General features: G+C 38.8%; 1 protein-coding gene across 1 annotated transcript; it reads right to left on the bottom strand.

The window, feature by feature from the left end:
- Positions 1–617: 617 nt before the first annotated feature.
- slc5a5 (solute carrier family 5 member 5) lies at positions 618–15,276 on the bottom strand. Its single transcript, XM_046392211.1, has 16 exons — positions 15,071–15,276; positions 13,774–14,190; positions 13,446–13,511; positions 13,168–13,219; positions 11,951–12,018; positions 10,514–10,668; positions 9,890–10,030; positions 8,936–9,065; positions 8,342–8,430; positions 7,714–7,826; positions 7,374–7,444; positions 7,111–7,197; positions 6,159–6,364; positions 5,218–5,315; positions 4,875–4,960; positions 618–2,374 (listed from the first exon to the last, which is right to left on the bottom strand). Exons 2-16 carry the CDS (start codon positions 14,131–14,133, stop codon positions 2,249–2,251), a joined length of 1,848 nt encoding a protein of 615 aa, XP_046248167.1. The 5' UTR covers positions 14,134–14,190; positions 15,071–15,276; the 3' UTR covers positions 618–2,248.
- Between the last annotated feature and the right edge of the window lie 4,196 nt (positions 15,277–19,472).

The raw sequence follows: 19,472 nt of genomic DNA, 5'->3' as shown, positions 1-19,472 counted from the left end.
AAGCACCGGGCTGAAGAAACACAGCAGCAACATGGAGGTGGTCGAGGGATTCCGGACCAATGTGCGCGGAAGCACAACCCCTCAACATTCACGACAGACTTTAATTTAGGCCTGTCAGTTTGTTATGAAAACTAGCGTGTGTGGAAATGTTGTGCTTTATTTCGTAAAGAGAGAATGGGTGATAGTTACAGAAAATGTAATAAATGACTCATGTGATGCGAAGTGTTTCTGGACTCCTTGGTCTCGTGTATCTGAGTGGCAGCCATAACGGATGTGTGTCATCCATGTGTGTGTACACCTGAATTGACACTCAGTCATCACCAGGTGTCAGTATACACCCTAATATACTTTAACACGACATATGGAACCAGACTGGTCACAACCACGCTTTCTTACTCCCATAATTTCTTAGTCCCTGAAAATGAGAACTGGAACTGAATGAAGATGTGATACTGGTACAAAGTGTCGTTCTACTCAAATAGAAGTATTGTTATTTTCTTATATGACACAATATAAATTTATAGATATGTGTAGAAAAACACCTAGGTTTTAAAAAAAAGTTCTTTCCACAGCCTACTGTACGTTCTTCTACTCACAGTAAAGTTTATCAAGTGTGCACTTTATTTTTGGTTGTATTTTGTTTCACTTAAAATCTGTACGGTACCACATTTACAAAAGGATAAACTAAAATCTTCAAAATGTTAGAGAGCCGCAAAAATATTTAAGTTATATTTACACATATTCGTTTATACTAAAAGTTTATCCTCCCAGTAACACTCACAGGCTTTTATTTAAGCTTTGAATGCAAAACATGTCACCAAAACTTGTCTTTTCAGTGGCATCAGTACTTTAACTTAAGTATGAACTCAGTGCTGCTGCAGTACTGATCCTCCTCTACTGATAACAAACCTGAACCTACACTTTGCCATAATTTGAATTGGCTACTTGTTGAGGTGTGCCCAAAGCCTCCACAGGCATTTGGGGAGTCAGCAAGTGACATTTCAGCTGGGTATCGTTACTCAGAATCTGCCGCCGACTTGCTGTGAGCAAAAAGTACAAGATGCACAGGAAATGATTTACAATTTATGATTTATGGTGATAACAGCCAGTTTCCGTTTCACTGGGTATGTTAAACATGCATGTAGTTACAGGGAGAAAGACTTGTAATGATGAATATATATTAATCAATGTTGTTATAAGTTGTGCATTATGAAGTATAATACATAACTTATAGATCAGTGCTAAAACACTGAAACTGTAGCACAAGTAGAAAAAAGTCATAAAGCCAATTTATTATGCTTACTATGAATAGCAAAGTTGTTTTACTGCTCATGAAATAAACTTTTATGTTTTTATGTTTTATGAGATTAGATTGTGTTCTTTCTAATTTTAATGTTCCTCCAATGAAACTGGAGCCAACCAGTGGCTTATCTGACGTGTATGAATAGCAGCAATCAGAGTCAAGCTCAAGGAAACATTATTTATCCACAAAGTGCCATTAAAAAACTGTTCTTAACAGAGGATATTTTCATGTTTCCCTGCTGTTTTGAATCCAGTCCAGGATTTAGTAGTGGATTTTGTTCACATATAACACTGATGTTAATGGTAAATTAGTTTGAATCATCTGATGCCAGTTGTGGGTGGACTGGATGAATAATAACTAGTTGTTGAGAATGTCTCTGTGAAGATATTTACGTGAAGGATCTCATCATGTCTCCTTACTGTCCCTTTAAGAGGAAGTTTTAGTTAACAAAAGGGAAAGACATGAAGCGTAAGAAACAAGGGAACAAGAAAATGAGTGGAAATGAGCACACGGCTCACATTTCCTTTAACACTGGCTGAAGTGCAGGTGGGCATCGCTACAGATATGGGACATACCAAAATGAATGTCCTGATGAAAGATGCTTTCAACATTAAAGGAATTCAGATAACACCGCAGAGTATTTGATTACAGTCTATACGTTCTTTGGCACAATTATAAAGGCCTTCAATCACACTTTTAGAGATAGATTTTTGAAATAGTCGTTTGTTTTACCTAAATATAGCTTTAAATATGGGGCAGACTCAGAACCCCAAAAGACACAGAAGTTTTCAGAATCCGGGAAAGGATTTTTTTTTCCCTGTTCATTGCAACACTTATTTCCTAAACTACTACTTTAGACTAGTCCAAAATTGGTATGTACGACTAGAGAGAAAATTCCACTGCCATCAGTGCTATTTGGGATAAAATCTTTTAGTTGCCCAACACCTAAACTCTGAGTGGGGATTGAACATTTCCAGCATCTATTGGTTCTCCTTTTTCTTTTGTGTCTTCTTTGTGTAGTTCCCTCAAAGGCACAAGCTGCGGTTTATCTTGCCTTGTCCTTTCGTTTCTCTGCAAAAACAGAGCAATGAAATTAAAGCAACGAAACATGCAGTGAAAGACGCACACTGCACAATAATACCCCTGTGCACACTCTGTGTGCATGATTTTTATTTCAAAAGCTTAAGTTTGACCAACGGTGAGATTGTAGCTGTTGTGGGGTTAAGCCTTCTAGAGTTCTTTTGATGCTACATGCATACCTACCATTTCTGCCTACATTGTACTCATACCTAAAGCATGCTTTCAACCGAAAACAATCACACAAGTGGAGAAGGAGGGGAAAAAGTGTGGTGCAAGGAGATATACTGCCAATCGGTGTGTTAGAGGGTGAGGTTTTCAAATAGCTAATGCTAATCCTGTTCATTATGCCATAAAGGGCTATTGTGACTAAAAATGGATGCCTAGAAGGAATGTAGGCCAAGTCAGTTTTTTAATGCTGTTATCTCAAGATCATAAGTCAATTTTTGTGTTATCTCAAGATAACAAAGCTTGTTTTCAAGTGCCATTTGGGCCTCTTGGCATCCAAATGTAAGCTGGCAAGCGGGAGCTGCAGACGCCTCATGTGTCGCAGTCTCAGTGGTACTGGCCCACTTCTTGGGCTGGCCCTGACACAATGCCACAAAAGCCATATGAAGGCCGGTTGCACTGTACGACGCTGACAATTGTGTTTGCTTGCCTCCATGGACTTCCAATCGGAGGCGTGACATCACTGTTCCAGTGTGGTGTTGAAGCATCGCAGTCTGTGTGTCATAGCCAATACAAACTTTTTCCATAATTATCACTATCAGTGTGTTGACTTTTCGGCCAACCTTCGTGAGGCCGAATGAGGCACAGAATGAGGCTGGGCAGGTTGCACAGCCTGTGGCGAAATTGAGCTGCCTGGGGTTGCAGGTAAATGCTCCTGCCTTCCCATCTGCATGTTTTTTTGTGGCTTATTTTCTGTTTGACTTAACTCTTCCAGCTACAGGCTCAGTTACAGCCACAGAATGAAATTCAGAACATTCAAGTAATCATCTGCTTTGTGTGTCTATGTCTTGTTTGAAATAAACAATAACATTACATTTGGAAAGTGATTCTTGGGATTCACTGATCTGTTTTGTGAGGCTTAGTTGTTGTTGTCATAGCTGAAATGCGTCACCACCCACTCAGCCCATTCACTCAGTAGTTTCAGGCCTTGTCCACAGTGTACACCCAAAAATTCAAATGATGTGAAAATCTGGCATTAAAGTTTTTTATCTTTCACAATGAGCCATTTGTTTTGCAGAAATAGTTAACTTGGTCCCTTGTCCAGTAGTCAGGTACACTGTGTCCATGGAATAAAATGTGTTTATCCATTTTAACATTGACATTTTTAGCGCAGATTTCTCAGGGTTAAGCTAGCTATGTGTTTGCGCACAGTTATGTTGATGGCTACCTAGACTCACCAGGAGGGGGCAGCACTCAATAAGAAATAAGTAGTTTTATTACTGCACTCTAATATGAGAGTTGTGTCTCTGAGTGAGCTTTTTCAGTAATATTTGCCTGAATCTTTTTCACATCACTTCCAAATTCACCATTACTCCTTGGAAGACTGCCTTTTTAGTTGGGCCAAAAGACTGAGGTGTGGTGGTGGGGGGGGATGACGCAAATGACAGTGTTTGGGTACACTAAAGTCTCATTTGTCAGGTGATTGTCAAGTAAAATGTTGCAATGTCTGACGATTGCAGTTTTCCAATATTACCTATAATATGCACAGTGGTGCAGTGGTTAGCACTGTTGCCTCATAGCAAAAGGATTCCAGATTTGAATCCTGGTCTAGGCTCTTCTGTGTGGAGTTTGCTTTTTCTCCCTGTGCCTGTGTGGGTTTTCTCCGGGTACTCCAGCTTCCTCCCACCATCCCAAAAACATGCACATTAGGTTAACTGGCTACTCTACATTGCCCCTAGAAGTGTGTCGGCCCTGCGATTGACTGGTGACCAGTCCTTTGTTAGCTGGGATAGGCTCCGTGCTTGGAGGCTATTTAGACTGTCATCTGAAGGTTTTATGATGATAAACTAATCTGTTGTATTTGAGGAGTGAGAACATGTTTTATTTCAGCATGCAACATGCAAAAGCAGGGAAACATCCTGCTGTTCGAATCCTAAAACAAACACAGTCAGCCAACACATTAAAATGTATGGGTGCAGTGTAATTAGAAATCTGCTCCAAAATGATTGACTGACAACAATAAGGGGGCTGGAGTCTTAGGCACATTGCACTTTGGAACAAAACCCTTCATTAAGAGTCTCGGGACCACCTGAGATGCATGTGTTGTAGTGTGAAGAGAAATCCACACTAAATGATGAAAACATGCACACTCCATGCAGAAAATGTAAACCCAAATGTCCAGTGTGTTACCTAACTGAAGATAATAAACAGATAATCTTTGGTGATATTTACTTCATCCAGTCTCCTACTTCATTTCGCTTACATTTCTGCATCTACAGAAACAAAACAAAGGTAACCAAAATCAAGCTGGTGATATAGTACTTACTCTGTGCTCTAATGGAAGCTCCACTTTATTTTTGTTCAGATCCCACCATAACAAACCCTCTTTGATATGATTCCTCTCTGTTGGTCCTGAGTGTGGAGAGACACAGTGTTATAGTACGATGCACTAAATCATCACCAAGCTGAATCACACCTTTCTGATATAATATAACGACTAGCTTTTATTGTACTGCAATAGTGCTGCATTGCCTGGAGTTTAGGTTGTTACTTTTAAAATACTGGCAACTCAGTGCAGTTTATTGGCTTAAATTAAAACAGAGGATCTGAATAACATGTCATCATGTGTCAGCAGTTTTCTTGTCTATCTCATTTCTTCATCTTATTACCTGTTGCATAGCTCACGACCATCCCAACTATCACCACCGAACTAGTTGCCATGGCTCCGAAATAGAGGTAGGACATGGAGTAGAAGTTTTGCAGGCCCCTAGTTTCAGAAAAAAAGTTTAAGTGCTGTAACATGTTTCAATTTCTATGTCTGGACTGAACTGTTTGGAGTAAGCCAGAAACATGAAATGTTGTCCAATAATAATAAATATCCAATAATGGAAAATAATGAACAAGTGGTTCCCAAGACATGTGCACCCAATCAGCCGGGTGGTGGCCTTGTAATTAAGGCCCCAAAACGGAATTTTGGAAAGGCTACGCCCTCATATCATATATTTGATTGATTTAACATTTGAAACACAAGTCTAGCTTAAGGTATGTGTGTGCTCTACCATAAATGTTATGAATGAATTTGTTTTCGCCATGAGAAAATGAACGTGTATTAAAAGTGTTAATTAGGTCTACACGAGTCTCACACTCATGTGGCAGCCCTGTATAATGTTCTAAATATGAAAATCTATTCATATAGTCGGTCTATCATTTGACCTTGCGGGCACTTGTGGTTGGTTAATATATGTAAACTTACTCCAACAGGAACAGTGGCTACAGTACCTTTGCAACAAGCCATAAGCCAACCCATGTATGTGGGTCACTGGAGCACTTCAACTTAAAACAATAGCAGCACACCTTGACTTCACCTTGACTTGAATCAATGTTGTGTTTGTAATTTTAACTGACATTATCAATGTGTAAATTTACAAAGATTACAAAATCTAGGCTAAATACCACATTACTGGATATTAATTTATCTTCTTAATTTGACTGGTATTTATTATAGTACAGATAAACTGTTATTCCAGAACTGATTATGTTTAACCAATGTAAACTACATGGGGGGAAAAAGCAGTTGTGTTTCAGCGCAGGTCTTGCTGAACTCACTGACCCCAGGTTATTGGGGCGAAGCGGGGTGAGGATGGAGTGTTGGTCCTGAACAGGGCTGCTGTCCTGGGTGATGTTGCTGATGGGTCCACACTTGCCTGTGTAGCTGGGCAAGACACCCATGGTCTCCTCGCTGGGTGGATAAAAAGTTGAACCAACAGCCAGCCACAGAGAGACACAGAAGCCCGCAAATATTCCTAAGAACGCCCCCTGAAAGACCATGTATGACTTTTAACAATTTGAGGCAAATGAGATACAGCATTTCAATTGGTCTTTGACATGAAACTTGTTTGAGGTCTGTTTTGTGTGCCAGGGTGGAAAAAAATGATTGCTTAGCAGGAAGATAACTGTGTGTGTGTGTGTGTGTGTGTGTGTGTGTGTGTGTGTGTGTGTGTGTGTGTGTGTGGTGATATTTACATCCAGTCTCCCACTTCATTCAAACGGTACCAACTGTGAAAATGGTACTGTGTGTGTGAAACGTGTCTCAAGGTTTTGGATGAAGGTGTTGAGTTAATGATTTTAAATGGTTTTGTTTGGTTTTAGAAGGTGACAGGAAATAAATGAACAGTACACAGAGATTAAACAACAGATATCATGGCTAACATGTAAAATATGAAACTTCCTTGATAGACAAAAAACCTGTTTGGATTTCTCACGGAATGTAATGTTTTCCCAGGATGCAACAAGTTATATTTAAGAGTTTTAAAAACATTTTTAAGACAAGTTTGAATGCAATTCAACATCTATAACATGTTCATACTACTGATTTGTAAGATAGTCAATATTGGGAGCTTTAATTGTTTTTGCTGCCACATTATAGCTCCATCACTGTTGACTTCGCAGTAGAAGAGAGGTGGCATCTTGTCCAGTTTGATTAAAAGGTGAAGTTTTGAAACCAAAAACAAAACAAAACAAAATTCTACAGTGAAGGGGACAGCACAAGACAAATCTCTCACCAGTTTGTTTGTTGCAGAGACAAACATCCCCAAGATGAACACTCCCAGTAATGGACCGCTGACCACACCCATGACGGTGAACGAGCCCTGAACAGAAAAGACAAAAGCAGATCTAGAAAAGCACCCAAATACCCCTGAGACTTTATTATGGCACAAACAGGTCCAGAGGTCATTGAGATTAAATATCTTAACCAAAGTGGCTCTTCAGCTGTATGAAGCTTGCCTAATTGTTATTGCCAACAAATAAATAATAACGATTTTACCTGAAGCACTCCCCAGTCCAGGAAGGAAGAGAGAGCAGCTATGGTCATACAGCTAACTCCATACAGCAATGCTAGGGGGAAACAATTCATGTTAAAATAATGAACTGTGAAAATGGTACCATTTGCGTTCAGCTGGCTCCCAGAATAAACAGGAAGTAGCATTATCTCACATGTCAATGTGAAATACAAAAAGTGATAAAATGTTCCAAAAATGTGATTTATGTTGTACAGTTTGTGCCTGTCTCAACTGAGCGACAGCTTTCAGCGTTATATCTTTGTTTCCTTTATTGTTTTAAGAATAAATACACTAATTGGATAGTTTTGGTGAGAATCAACCTACACAGTCCTTTGGAAATGAGCACCAGTTTCTTCTGGGTCATGTGGAGCAGATGAGGGCGGAGCAGATCCTCCACTGTTACTGCAGCCATTGCATTGATACTCGTGGAGGCCGTGCTGTGAGAAACACGTGGTCACCAGTCATCCTAACATGGCAGCTCACTGGCCATGTTCACACACTATTATTCTTTGTACTTTCAACTGATCCTTTGACTATCATGTCCATTAAAGAGAAAAGAATGCTCAAATGTGTACTTAATTATGATCCTGTACCAAATATCATCAGTAAGACAGCAACATGAAAATTTGTCTGTATTTTCGGTACGACCACTAAATGCTGCAAAAATTTAAAATTCTGCGTATCATGGCTTTAATGGGATGTTCCCTGTGACATCAGAAAGTATTGTTTACAGAAGTAAAAGTATCAATAAATGTAAAAAACACACAAGCAAAATCTTCCATAAGAAGAAGAATGCATAAACATTCAAGTACCTCAAAATTAAACTTCAGTACACATAATAATGAGAAATAAATGGATCTGACATGACTAAAAAAAGCAAATGCTTTGAGTTCACTTTGCCCCACTGGTTCCCTGTGGTGAGTTTAGTTTCAAGGAATTAAGATTAAAATACCTCAGAGTCCCGCTGTATGCACAGGCAAGGAAAAGGCCTGGAAAGCCAGGGTGACTTCTGAATATGTCCAACACGAAGTACGGCATGTACTTCATCAGACGAGAGAGAGATGGGGAATTATTGGGAAAGTAAACATCAGTTTGAAAAATAAAGCACTTACAGCAGATTGAACAAAGTTGTTGATTTTGTAAATTTTCTCACAGTCTTAAATCACCAACCAACAAAAGATGACTCTTTAATCTTTGTCATGATTCATAAAACGCACTTCAGCTCCCAGCACTGTTGACCCAGTTATATCAAAGCGTTGGCATCGTTAGCAACTAAAGTTAACATTTGAGGACTGAAGTAACACATTCATACTTCATGAATGTGTTCACTTCACTTCAAGTGATGGATAATGGATGGACTGTTTCGCAAACAGAATCTTAGGACCTTCAATAGAAATCCAGGAATGAAAACAGTCAATTTAATCAAAGACAGGTGCAGTACTGGTTATGTACCTGCTTGTCATCATATTGACAATAGCTTATTATTTGAACCTTACAGAGTAATATATGCTCTAGTCATGGATCAATATCAGTATTATCTGAGTACCAGATCAGGGGCAGAAATCCTCCCAGATTTCAGCGGATCACAGTTGATGTAATAAGCGAACATGACGATTCCGCAGGTTGCTGCACTCGTCACAATCAGGCACAGACCCACTTGGTTCACAAACAGCGCCCTGCAAACCAAAGAACCCGTGGTTACAGTTTATACCTCTGTGTTTCCACTATATCACAGAGGAAAATAAGGGATACAAAATAAGAAGTAATGTCAATCTAAAACAAACAACATGCTAACATGTGAACCTGTGTAAACACTGAAACCCTGCACTTCAACACTGGATATCAAATATTCCACCTTCTGTCCAAACATGCTAGTAATAACATCTCTCATGATGATATTGTAATATTGGTGTCATCTGAATGTGTGTCAACATTTCGTATCCCATTTTGATTTTTAGCTATATCATCAAATATTTGAACACCATAATGTCAATTCAAACCTTCCCTGGAGCAGCTGTCCTAGTCCAATGTTGTTAGCTTAGCTGGGTGCTGTTTTGAGACAATGACAGGGTTGTGCTGGCACCTGCTGAGAACTGGATTCTTTTTTGGCAAGTGCTATAAACTTGAATATCAGGTTATGAGATTAAGCCCTAGGTTATGGAGTGTTAAACTGCATTGGTGAAAAACATTTCTGAGGTCTCTAATATGAAGACCTAATTTCTCTGACTTCATTTTTGAAAGAGAGTCAGTAGCTTGAGTAGGGATCTACATCTTCATGGTTTTATTGAGGAGATATATTAAAACTTGCCTCTTACTCTCAGGTGCAGGGATTATGTCTTACCAAGACTAAAAATGACTCTTTATAGATGCTTGTCTCTTTCATACAATCTATAAACTAAAATTCTATTTACAAAAGCTGTTGAACTGCTGCTCTAAACACCTGATACAGTAGATTTTCAAAGTGCCAAAGCTTTACATGAATGACAAACCAGCCACCCACCACTGGGCCTCCCTTTCTGTTCTGCAGGAGATATAGCGCTGGACTTGAGCTTGGTTTACCCCGTACATGGACAGCCAAACCAATGCACCTCCGACAGACAGGCTCCAGAATGTATAGCGCTGCCGGGGGTCGACGTCAAAGCTGGAGAAAAACATTGAGGAACAAATCAGGGACATTCCACTGTTTGCAAGCTCTTTCCATTATGACACATGGTCCAGAATTCACTATATTTGAATGTGGTCATGATCTTGTCAGAAATTTCAGAAGCTCAAACTATAGTTTGACAAATAAAACAAAAATTTTTTATCTCCAGGTCCACTTTCTAGATTTTACTTTCAAACTACTGATAGCATCTCATGGAAGCAACAAAAGTCTTAAGCAAAAACTGGGAAGTGGACCTCCTGTTACGACGGCTTTTGTCAAAACTCTGTTTCCTTGTTCAACTGTTTCATAAAATTTGAAACAGTAAGTCAACAATACAAGTAACAACCGGTAGATTTTTGTTCAACCACTATCAGCTTGAAATAACCTTTAATTGCTGCATCATCATCAACAAAATGTGCTTGATTGCTAAGGCAGGACTGTGATAATATGTTACAGAGTGAGCAAAAACAGTGCTGTTACTCATTGAAATTAATGCGTGATCCATTCTTGGCGATCTCCAGTACCACTGCAGGACCACCAACCAGAACTGTGCCGTGGATGAAAATGGCCACAAAGCCGATCAACATGACACAAATCTGGAACACATCAGTCCAGATGACAGCTTTCATGCCACCCTGTTACAGAATATGGAAGGGACAGGAAAACACTCCATAATATCTGAAACTTTTACAAAACCACTAGTTTAAATTTATACTTTTGAGTCTGGTCTGGGCGTAACAGTACGTTCACAGGTCATATCACATTGGGAATGTTTTTTTCCCAATAGCTTTTTCTGTTTACTTCATTAAGCCAGATGAGCATAATATTACAGCTAAAAATATGGTCCTTCCAAGATAACTAATGTCATAACCCTTTTGAATATTTGCCTTACAGTCTTGAAATATATATAATAGGACTGAGCTGCAAAAATCTATCAAAATCAGTCATGATGAAATACTGGAAAGGTAGCAAAAAAATGTAATACTAAACTGAATACATCTGTGAATTACAATAAGTCACACACAAATCACTAAGTAAAGGTCGTGGTGTGCTTGTATGATGTGCTGTCACAATCAAAGAGTAGCTTGTTGCCATAGTGAGAAGCGAGAGATGATAATCTTTAACCCCTCAACACTTGCTGTAACTGCTCATACAATACATGCAATACAATACATAATTTCCTAATAAGTATCAAATTAAATGATCATGTTCTGTTCTACAGGATAAGATTCTAAAATAGTAAGTCATTCACCGAGCAGCAATAACTATTACTGGAAGGAAACTGCTGCTGCTGCTGTGAACATCCAGGACTTGGCCACTCAGAGAAGGAGTTAACTTTTCTGTGGGTTTGTTTTCATTTTTCTCCATAGGTGAGGTGACCCCGGCTGGTTTCACAATATAAATATAACACAAATAAAGGTTAATTTAATTATATATCAAAATCAAATGATGTTAGATGAGCATACAAGTAGATTGTACTTGGGATACAAGCCTCAGTTCATGTGAATTAAAAGCTGTAACTTTCCTAAAATAATAATAATCAGTTTTTTAAAATAATTACTTAACTGATAATGCTTTGAGGAGGAATAACATTTTTCTCTGATGGTTGTTTCTTACAGTCATTTATTCTTGACCTTTGTTGTTAAATATGTTGATGTTTTGTTTTTGTTTTTTAATTTAATTCTTGAACCCTCTTCACAATCTGTCTATTTATATTTTGTTTATTGTCTTCTATTCAAATACAGTTTGTCGGTTTTGTATTTAATGATTGTTAAGCATTTTGGAAACCTGGTTTTTGAAAGGTGCTTTTAAAATAAAGTTACTATTATTATTATTATTATGAGGGTTAAGAGTGCCATACCCTAAGCACTGTGCTAGTTTGATGAGATTTTTGAAAAAAAAAAAAAAAATCCTTACCAGTGTGGTGTACAGAGTGCAGATTATCCCAGTAGAAAACAGGGACGCCCATAAATTGAGTCCAGTAGCTGAAATTAAAAAGAGAAACAAATGTTCTTCCAGTGCTGTTCACAAGGAATATCCCTTTAATTTAACACCTTATTTTGAAACTCTGGAACCACACTTTGAATGGTTTATATTTAAGAATGTGGAGTGTAGCCTTTGCTTGAAAACAAAGCAAAATGCATTGGGTACCAGCTTAAAAATTGCTTTCTCACTGTGTTTTTAAGCAATCATGAGGTTAAACATTGCTTTGGTGTGGTTGTTTGCTAAGAACATCGTATCCATGGTGAAAATCCAGTACTACTAAGAGCATAACACAAGACATTATGCAATCTAACAATCAGCAGCCTGGTTTATGAGGATACTTTTCAAATATGTGCCAGAATTTAACAATCTGGACTTTGTCGTTGTATCCTTGTATGCAACAAGGTGTTGGTGTGATGGAAAGGAACACTCTGACTAGAAATACAATTGTATCGGGTGATACAGTTGTCTGTCCATGAAGAAAGTCATACATTGTTTGTGAGGGGCCAAATACACTATATGGACAAAAGTATTGGGAAACCTGTCCATTGCACCAACAGGGACTTTAATGACATCATATTCTTAATACATAGATGTTAATATGGAGTTGGTCCATCCATTGTAGCCATAACAGCTTCTCTGTTAACTTTTATCGGAAGGTTTTCCACAAGATTTTGGAGTCGTTCTGTAGGAATTTTTGCCCCTTTAAATAATAGCAAGGCCAGGCACTGATGTTGGACCTAAAGGCCTGGCAATATCTGTTCCAGTCCATCCCAAAGGTTTTGGATGGGGTTGAGGTCAGGATTCTGTGTGGGCCAGTCAACTTCTCCTCCACCAAACTCATCCAACTATGTCTTTATGGACTTTGCTTTGTTCACTGGGGCACAGTCACGCTGGAATAGAAAAGGGCCTTCAACAAACTGTTGCCACAAAGTTGGAAGCATAGCATTGTCCAAAATGTCCTGGTATGATGAAGCATTAAGATTTCCTTTCACTGGAAGTAAGGGCCTGAGCCCAACCCCTGAACAGCCCCACAAAGAGGTTTGTCTGGATACTTTTGTCTATATAGTGTATCAAAGAATTGTTGGAATTACTGCCAAAATGCCAAATGAATGAAAACAAACGGAGGGGAATCAGGTGTTCTCTCCTACCTTGGTTGAGGATCAAAGCAGGTGCGTAGATTACAATTCCTGTGTAAAGCAGCTGAGAAAAAGAAAACAACAGTGATAGTCACGGGACTAAACGTTTTAGAGATATTGCTCGTCTTGTGTAAATTAAAGAACTCCTTGCCCAGAATAAACTTGGCAAAACGAGGCTGGGTGTGAGAACCAAGCAAATATTTGCACCTTTACAACTGCGAGAAAGCGATAACTGAATACGTCACTTTAACAAAACACAATGTCAGAGAACACAGCAGCGTGTGTCTTACCGTTGCAACAAGAAACTGGATACTCCCCAACAGCTGCATCTCTCTACCGAACCTCATCTTCAGATACTGTGACAGACAGGCAGCTGGAATTAGATCCCAGCAGAGAGTATCTCTGCACACATTACTCATCCTTCCTCACCTCTTACATTCATCATGTTTAATAACTCACAGGTGCATTTCAGCCCTGGGCCGGAGAAATCCGGATCCTCTTTTTACACTATGTTTTGACAAAATAATTTTTTTTTTAAATCTAATAACAACAATAATAATAATAATAAGAAGAAGAAGAAGAAACAAACTGTGGTAATAATTGGTAGCCCATTTTAACCTGATTGGTGCTGGTGATGCCCAGTCGAAAAAAAACTGGCAGGAAGAGATAAGCTGTCAGCAAGGTGTTGATGCTTTGTCCAAGGCACATGTAGAGGAATTTAAAGCCATAGCGGGAGGCCTCAGAAGGAACACCCAGAACCTGGACTGCTGACATAAAACTGGCACAGAGTGATAGTCCAACAGGCACTGCTGGCATGCTCCGACCCCCAGTAAAGAAGTCATCGGCAGTGGCCTCCCCCGAGCTCTTCTTCAGAGCCTGGAAGAGTCCAATGGCCACAGATACGAACAACATGGCGGCAAAGACTGCATAGTCAGCCAGGACGAAGCCTGCTGGTTCACGGGCAGACTGAACTTCCATTATTTTACTTTGATGATCTCTGCCTTGTAGTCGGATCCAGATGTTTGGTGGATCTGTCTGAGAGAATTAGAGTCAATTAGTGATAATAAAACAACCGATGTTAACCGATAATAAAACAACCGACATTTGTAAAGTCAGTTTTTTAAAAAAATATCTTGAGTATATGTTGTTTACAGCCCTGTTTGCAAGCAGTTTTCTGCATTGAGAAAAACAAAAGCCACATGTAAAAACATTACCATCATAATCATAAAAACATAAAAATTGCTCGCTACTGCTACCACTGGTCAAAAATTTTACATGGCACTTTTAATTTGCATCCACTCAGTAGCTACTTATGAGAAAGATCCCAAAATGTCTTATTTACTTGCATGTGGGAAAGACACACAGAGAAGCGAAAACTAACATAAAGAAAAAACATTTAATTAATTATGCAAAAAGGAAGGAAAAGTGAAAGATCTCCTATTATGACATTTCTCACTTCCATTCAAATCTGCTGCTTCCTGCCACGGGGAAAATCTTTAAGATTTAATCTTTTATCGCTAAAACAACAGTACAGGCAGCTTGATCAAACACTTGTGGTTCTGTTCAGAACCGAAACACAAAGTAACCTCATATTTTTACCACAGCTTAAAACCTGGAGGAGCTTGGAGTGAATGGACGCATAAAACATCTGACTCTGGCACTGCAGGTGGTGTCTCCTAAAACAATGACTAGCTTTCCCTGTCACACTGCTTGCTTATATATTATGTGCCATACCATAAACTAAGACCACCATCACATTTTTTACTGCCGGTGTGTGTTACAAAAGCTGAGCTTGACCGGAAAGATGCTCACATGAGCTGCTGATGTTTAGTTATGATGAGTGTTCTACCCTTCAGGAAGCGACTCATAGAGATTAAAAAAATATTAGATATGCATTTTTAAATTTACGACTCACCACTGGTAAGCTACTCCATTCAGGCCAACTCAGTGAGAGAGGAGCGCGCTGACAGCCTTCCTCAGATATCAGCAGCTGCTTCGCCGGAAAATTCCTTCTTTAAAGCAACGTGCGCGAGAGGGAGACGCGTGCGCACAACAGTGAAAACTCCCGTGCAGGTGGTCAAAGACACGCAGGTGAGTGCGGTGAGAGGGGCAGGCAGGGCGCGCATTCGGAGGTCTACAGTGCGTGACGGAAAACAAAAGGTTAAGTGGCCGTTGAGGAATGCGGGGGCCTGCGGGAGGAAAAAGCCTACTTTCTGCGTTATGTTGCGTTTGCGTGTGTACTTATTAAAGACGGAGAGATCGACATACAGCAGGGAGATGGAGAGGAGTGGGAAATAATGGAGTGGTCGTTGTAATAGTCTTTTCATTGTGTTTGTGTTGTCTTTTAAATATCCACTTTTATTACTGTAAGGCTACAGTAGTGATGCCAATAACTTATATACGTTATTTTGATTATTCTGATAAGGCCTATTCAGCTTAGGTCTGTAAAATGTCAAAAAAAACAAACAAAACAAAGAAAACAAGGTAGCCTGTGGTGGGAAATCTCCATCATAATTTCACAGAACCCAAATTGACAACTTCAGATCTCAGATAGAAATTTTGCACTTTTGAGAGGCTGGAACCAGAAAACATATTATAATAACATTTGCTTTAAAATTTAATTTTTGTTTATTGAGGTTACTCAGTGTAAGACTTTGAAGCAATCTACTATTAGCCAATTGCCAAAGATAAGGACTGAGTGAGCCTGAGTGTCTTACCTCTCTCTACAACCATAACATCAGCAATTATCAGGCCAATAATCACCCACACCATCATTATCTTCATTATTATAATTTAAAAAAAAAATGAGCAAAGCGTGCAAAATGAAAACATGGCTGTGGAGTCAATATTATGGATAAAAGCAAGGCTAAAAGTGAGTCTGTACACCTTCATAGAACTTTGAAGATTTTGAGAACACCATCCTCTACTCTAAGCAACACATGGATGGCTATTTCTGAACTTGAACACCACAGCTGCCACCCAAATTAGTTGCTGACTTGGCCAAGGAGTAAAATGAAAGACTGTTTTCATGTTTGACTCCTGACTCCTCTACACAAAACCAAGTGCTAACAGAAACACAACACGATAGCAGAAACAGAGTACTGCAGTGAAGCATGTTGTTGTGCCCTCATAGATAAATGATGATGACAAGGAGAAATCAGTGAGACTTCTCTGAACTGTGAGAGAAACTTCTTTATGTCTTCATCATTCGTTGAATAAACAAAATCAGTAGATCAGGTGTGAGCATTTGGCATTCAACATCCTGTTCCTCCGAAAACATGGACTTAGATTTAGAGCCCATGCGTCATTCAACCATTCCTAAAGATGTTGAGGCAAACAAAGCCACTATTCACGTGTTACCAAAGACTGTGATGATGTTGCCCCCTTACCCTTTTACGCCATCCCTTTCCTGGACTTAACAAATGGCATGTCAGCATGGCTAATAAACGAATGACCACCAGGGCTGTCAGCTTCTCCAGGCTATCACAAATCTTTTACATTAATCAACAGTAGGCCAATACGTTCCCTAACTCAGAGTACAAGACTACTTCTGAAAAACTGAGAGTGAAGCTGTAAGAAATGGACAAAATGCTCATGGACAAATCTTGCCAAGCTGCAGATTAATAGCTTAATACCAAAAACCATAATCCTATGAATCCCATGGAAAAATGCATCTAGGACTTTGCTGGAAGGAGTCCAGGTGGCATTTCAAACAAAACAGAGGGAAACAAAATTAGAGGTGCCTCTCAGCGTATTAAAGGATCATCTTTGATGTGGGATCAAATTTGCAAGTATTTTTCTTTAATGATGTTTTTTTTTCAATATTAATTTTATATATATATATATATATATATATATATATATATGCATATATATATATATTTTCCTTAGGCCCGCAGCCTTTACATTTTAGGACATGAACACAAGAGGGGCAGAACTCTGGGATTCCTTATTGAGATAATCAGGCACTGGGCAGTAAGAACAGAATGAGCACCAGAGTGAATAAATTATCACGCTATCATTTTTCTTCCACAAGGTGTTCTATTTGGGGACTCATACGAGGCATCTCAAACAAAAGGAGCTTGTTCTTCATTTGTAGTGTGATTCCATGTAATCTGGTTCAGCTTCAGCCAGAGCAGAATTGCCACATTGTGGAAAAGATCTAATAGTTCAGCATGTACTACTACTACTACAAATAATTATTTTTTTCAAGATCTCAGTATCAGGTGTGATTGATTACCTTGTCTGAAAACCTTTGCATGGGTGAAAGGAAGCGTATAAATGCACATCATTTCCCACATTTTTTTTTAGAAATTTCAACTTTCATCCACTTTTACTTCATTAAAATGAAGGTATGTCAAAAACAGAAGACTTCAAAAGTGGAAATTACACTGTTCCTTGTCATTACATTTTTTCATCTACAAACATGTGATCTGTTTCCACTGCTACGCAGATGACACACAATTCTGCACCTCAGCTTCTCCTGATGATCTGAGCCTTGATGAGAATCTTGTAAGCTGCATTTCAGATATCAGGGCACAGGCAAAAAAAAAAAAAAGAACAAAACAAAAAAAACAAACAAACGCATTATCTTAGTGGTCATTCTTTTAACACAGCAAACTGCAGCTAAAAATCTGGGGTTGCTCTTTGATAACTCAATGTTAAAAGCAGACTTATGAACATTTCGCAGACGGGGGGTTGTGCTGTCTGGCTGATCTCGTCTCTTTCCTGTCTCGCTTGTGCCTTTTTTTTCTTGTGTTTCTGTTCTGTAGACTCAGGTCATGTTTCCGCCCCCAAATACATAAAAGGAATAGTTCAATACGTTATGCTTATTTACTTTATAGGTGAAAGTAAGATGAGAAAATAGATTCTACTCCCATCACAGGCTACAACTGTGCACACTCATCATGGCATGACACAACTGGCAACACAAGGCAACGTTAGACTAAGACATCAAATAAAATAATTCATAAAGCCAAAAATAAAATCCATTAAGCAAGCCTATAAAAGCATATTTGCTGAAATAAACATGGAAGGGTTGTACAGTCTTTATCTTGGGGTGATTCAAAGTGCTAAGTCTTTGCCTGTAAAGTCTGTGCTGTCTTTGATGTTTTTTCTTGACCTTTAAACGCATACAAGATTGTAGCTCTTACGTAAGATCTTAGTTAAGGTGGAAGGAGAGGGAGAAAAGAGTTATGTGTCAAATCTTAAAATCAACTCTAAAAATAAAGGTTTATAAAACAAAAACAATATTAAAAACAACAATGTAAAATTCATATTGAATTATAACAGAATGCGAGAACATCAAAAGCTCATGAAATTCATACAGGATTCATTTTTGAACTCTGAAAGGCTTCTCTCAGTCAGTCATAATGCATTATCACAATGACGGAACATCAACAGATCAATTTTTCCAATGCAGGAAAATCTATCTATCCATCTATAGATAGATAGATACCTGCAGGATAAAATGTATAGAATTGTATGTGAAGCGTATAAAACCTGACAATCATGTTGCACCTTTCTGCCTATTGTGCTGTTGTGAAACAGTGTGAATTCAAGTTCCAACAGGCTGTTTGGTAAAACTACACTGATGTGACCTTTCGTTGACTTCTAGATATGACCTGTGAGTCCAGGTGAGATAAATAAAATAAAATAAAATACAAATCCTCAACAATTCCACTTCCTTATACTGTTGATTGTGGCTTCACTTCCCTTTTTGCTGCAAGAGAAAAGTGTCCAAGGTTCAACACCCAAGGTAACACCAGTATCAGTGTTACTCAGTGTTTTTAAGGTAATCTGCTCAGATTTGCTCTTTGAATTATACTGAACATGCAGATAGGAAGAGGAGAAGTGCGTCATGCTGCAGAAGAAGTTTCAAAACTTTAAATGGAAGTTGGTTGTGATGTCTGATACCCAAAAGAAAGACTCTGCATGTATCACACATGCACGTGTACTTTGGAAGTAGAAAAAGAGGATCATCATGAAGAGGAACAAACTAAAAAATTATATGTGAGACAAAAACACAAATAAAAAGGAAAAACAAAATCAGTAATTAAAGGAACATGCAATCCAAACATTACAATGTCTGCAGTTCAGAACAGGCGGTTTTCTAGCAGCTCTCGCAGGAAGCTGCTAAAACCCTCACTGCTGAACAGGGAAACCGCAGCTGTCAGCTGGTTCTCTTTTCCTATAATGTCAGATGAGTTTCTTTCTTTGTATTTCTGTGCAGAACTGCCTTTGCTTTCAGGAAGATTTTCATTCATTGCAAATGCTTGCTGTCTTACCTTATATGTCATGTGTCTCCTCTGTTTCTG

Source organism: Scatophagus argus, chromosome 6, assembly GCF_020382885.2.
Source record: "Scatophagus argus isolate fScaArg1 chromosome 6, fScaArg1.pri, whole genome shotgun sequence".
Classification (NCBI taxonomy): domain Eukaryota; kingdom Metazoa; phylum Chordata; class Actinopteri; family Scatophagidae; genus Scatophagus; species Scatophagus argus.
This window is presented reverse-complemented; position numbering and strand designations above follow the sequence as displayed.

Coding starts and splice junctions, on each gene's coding strand:
- slc5a5 (XM_046392211.1), bottom strand. CDS start 14,133: ATGGAAGTTCAGTCTGCCCGTGAACCAGCAGGCTTCGTCCTGGCTGAC. Junction 10,669..11,950: donor GCACTCTGTACACCACACTG/GTAAGGATTTTT, acceptor ATTCTGTAACAG/GGTGGCATGAAAGCTGTCAT. Junction 9,066..9,889: donor ACAGAAAGGGAGGCCCAGTG/GTGGGTGGCTGG, acceptor TTTGGTTTGCAG/GGCGCTGTTTGTGAACCAAG.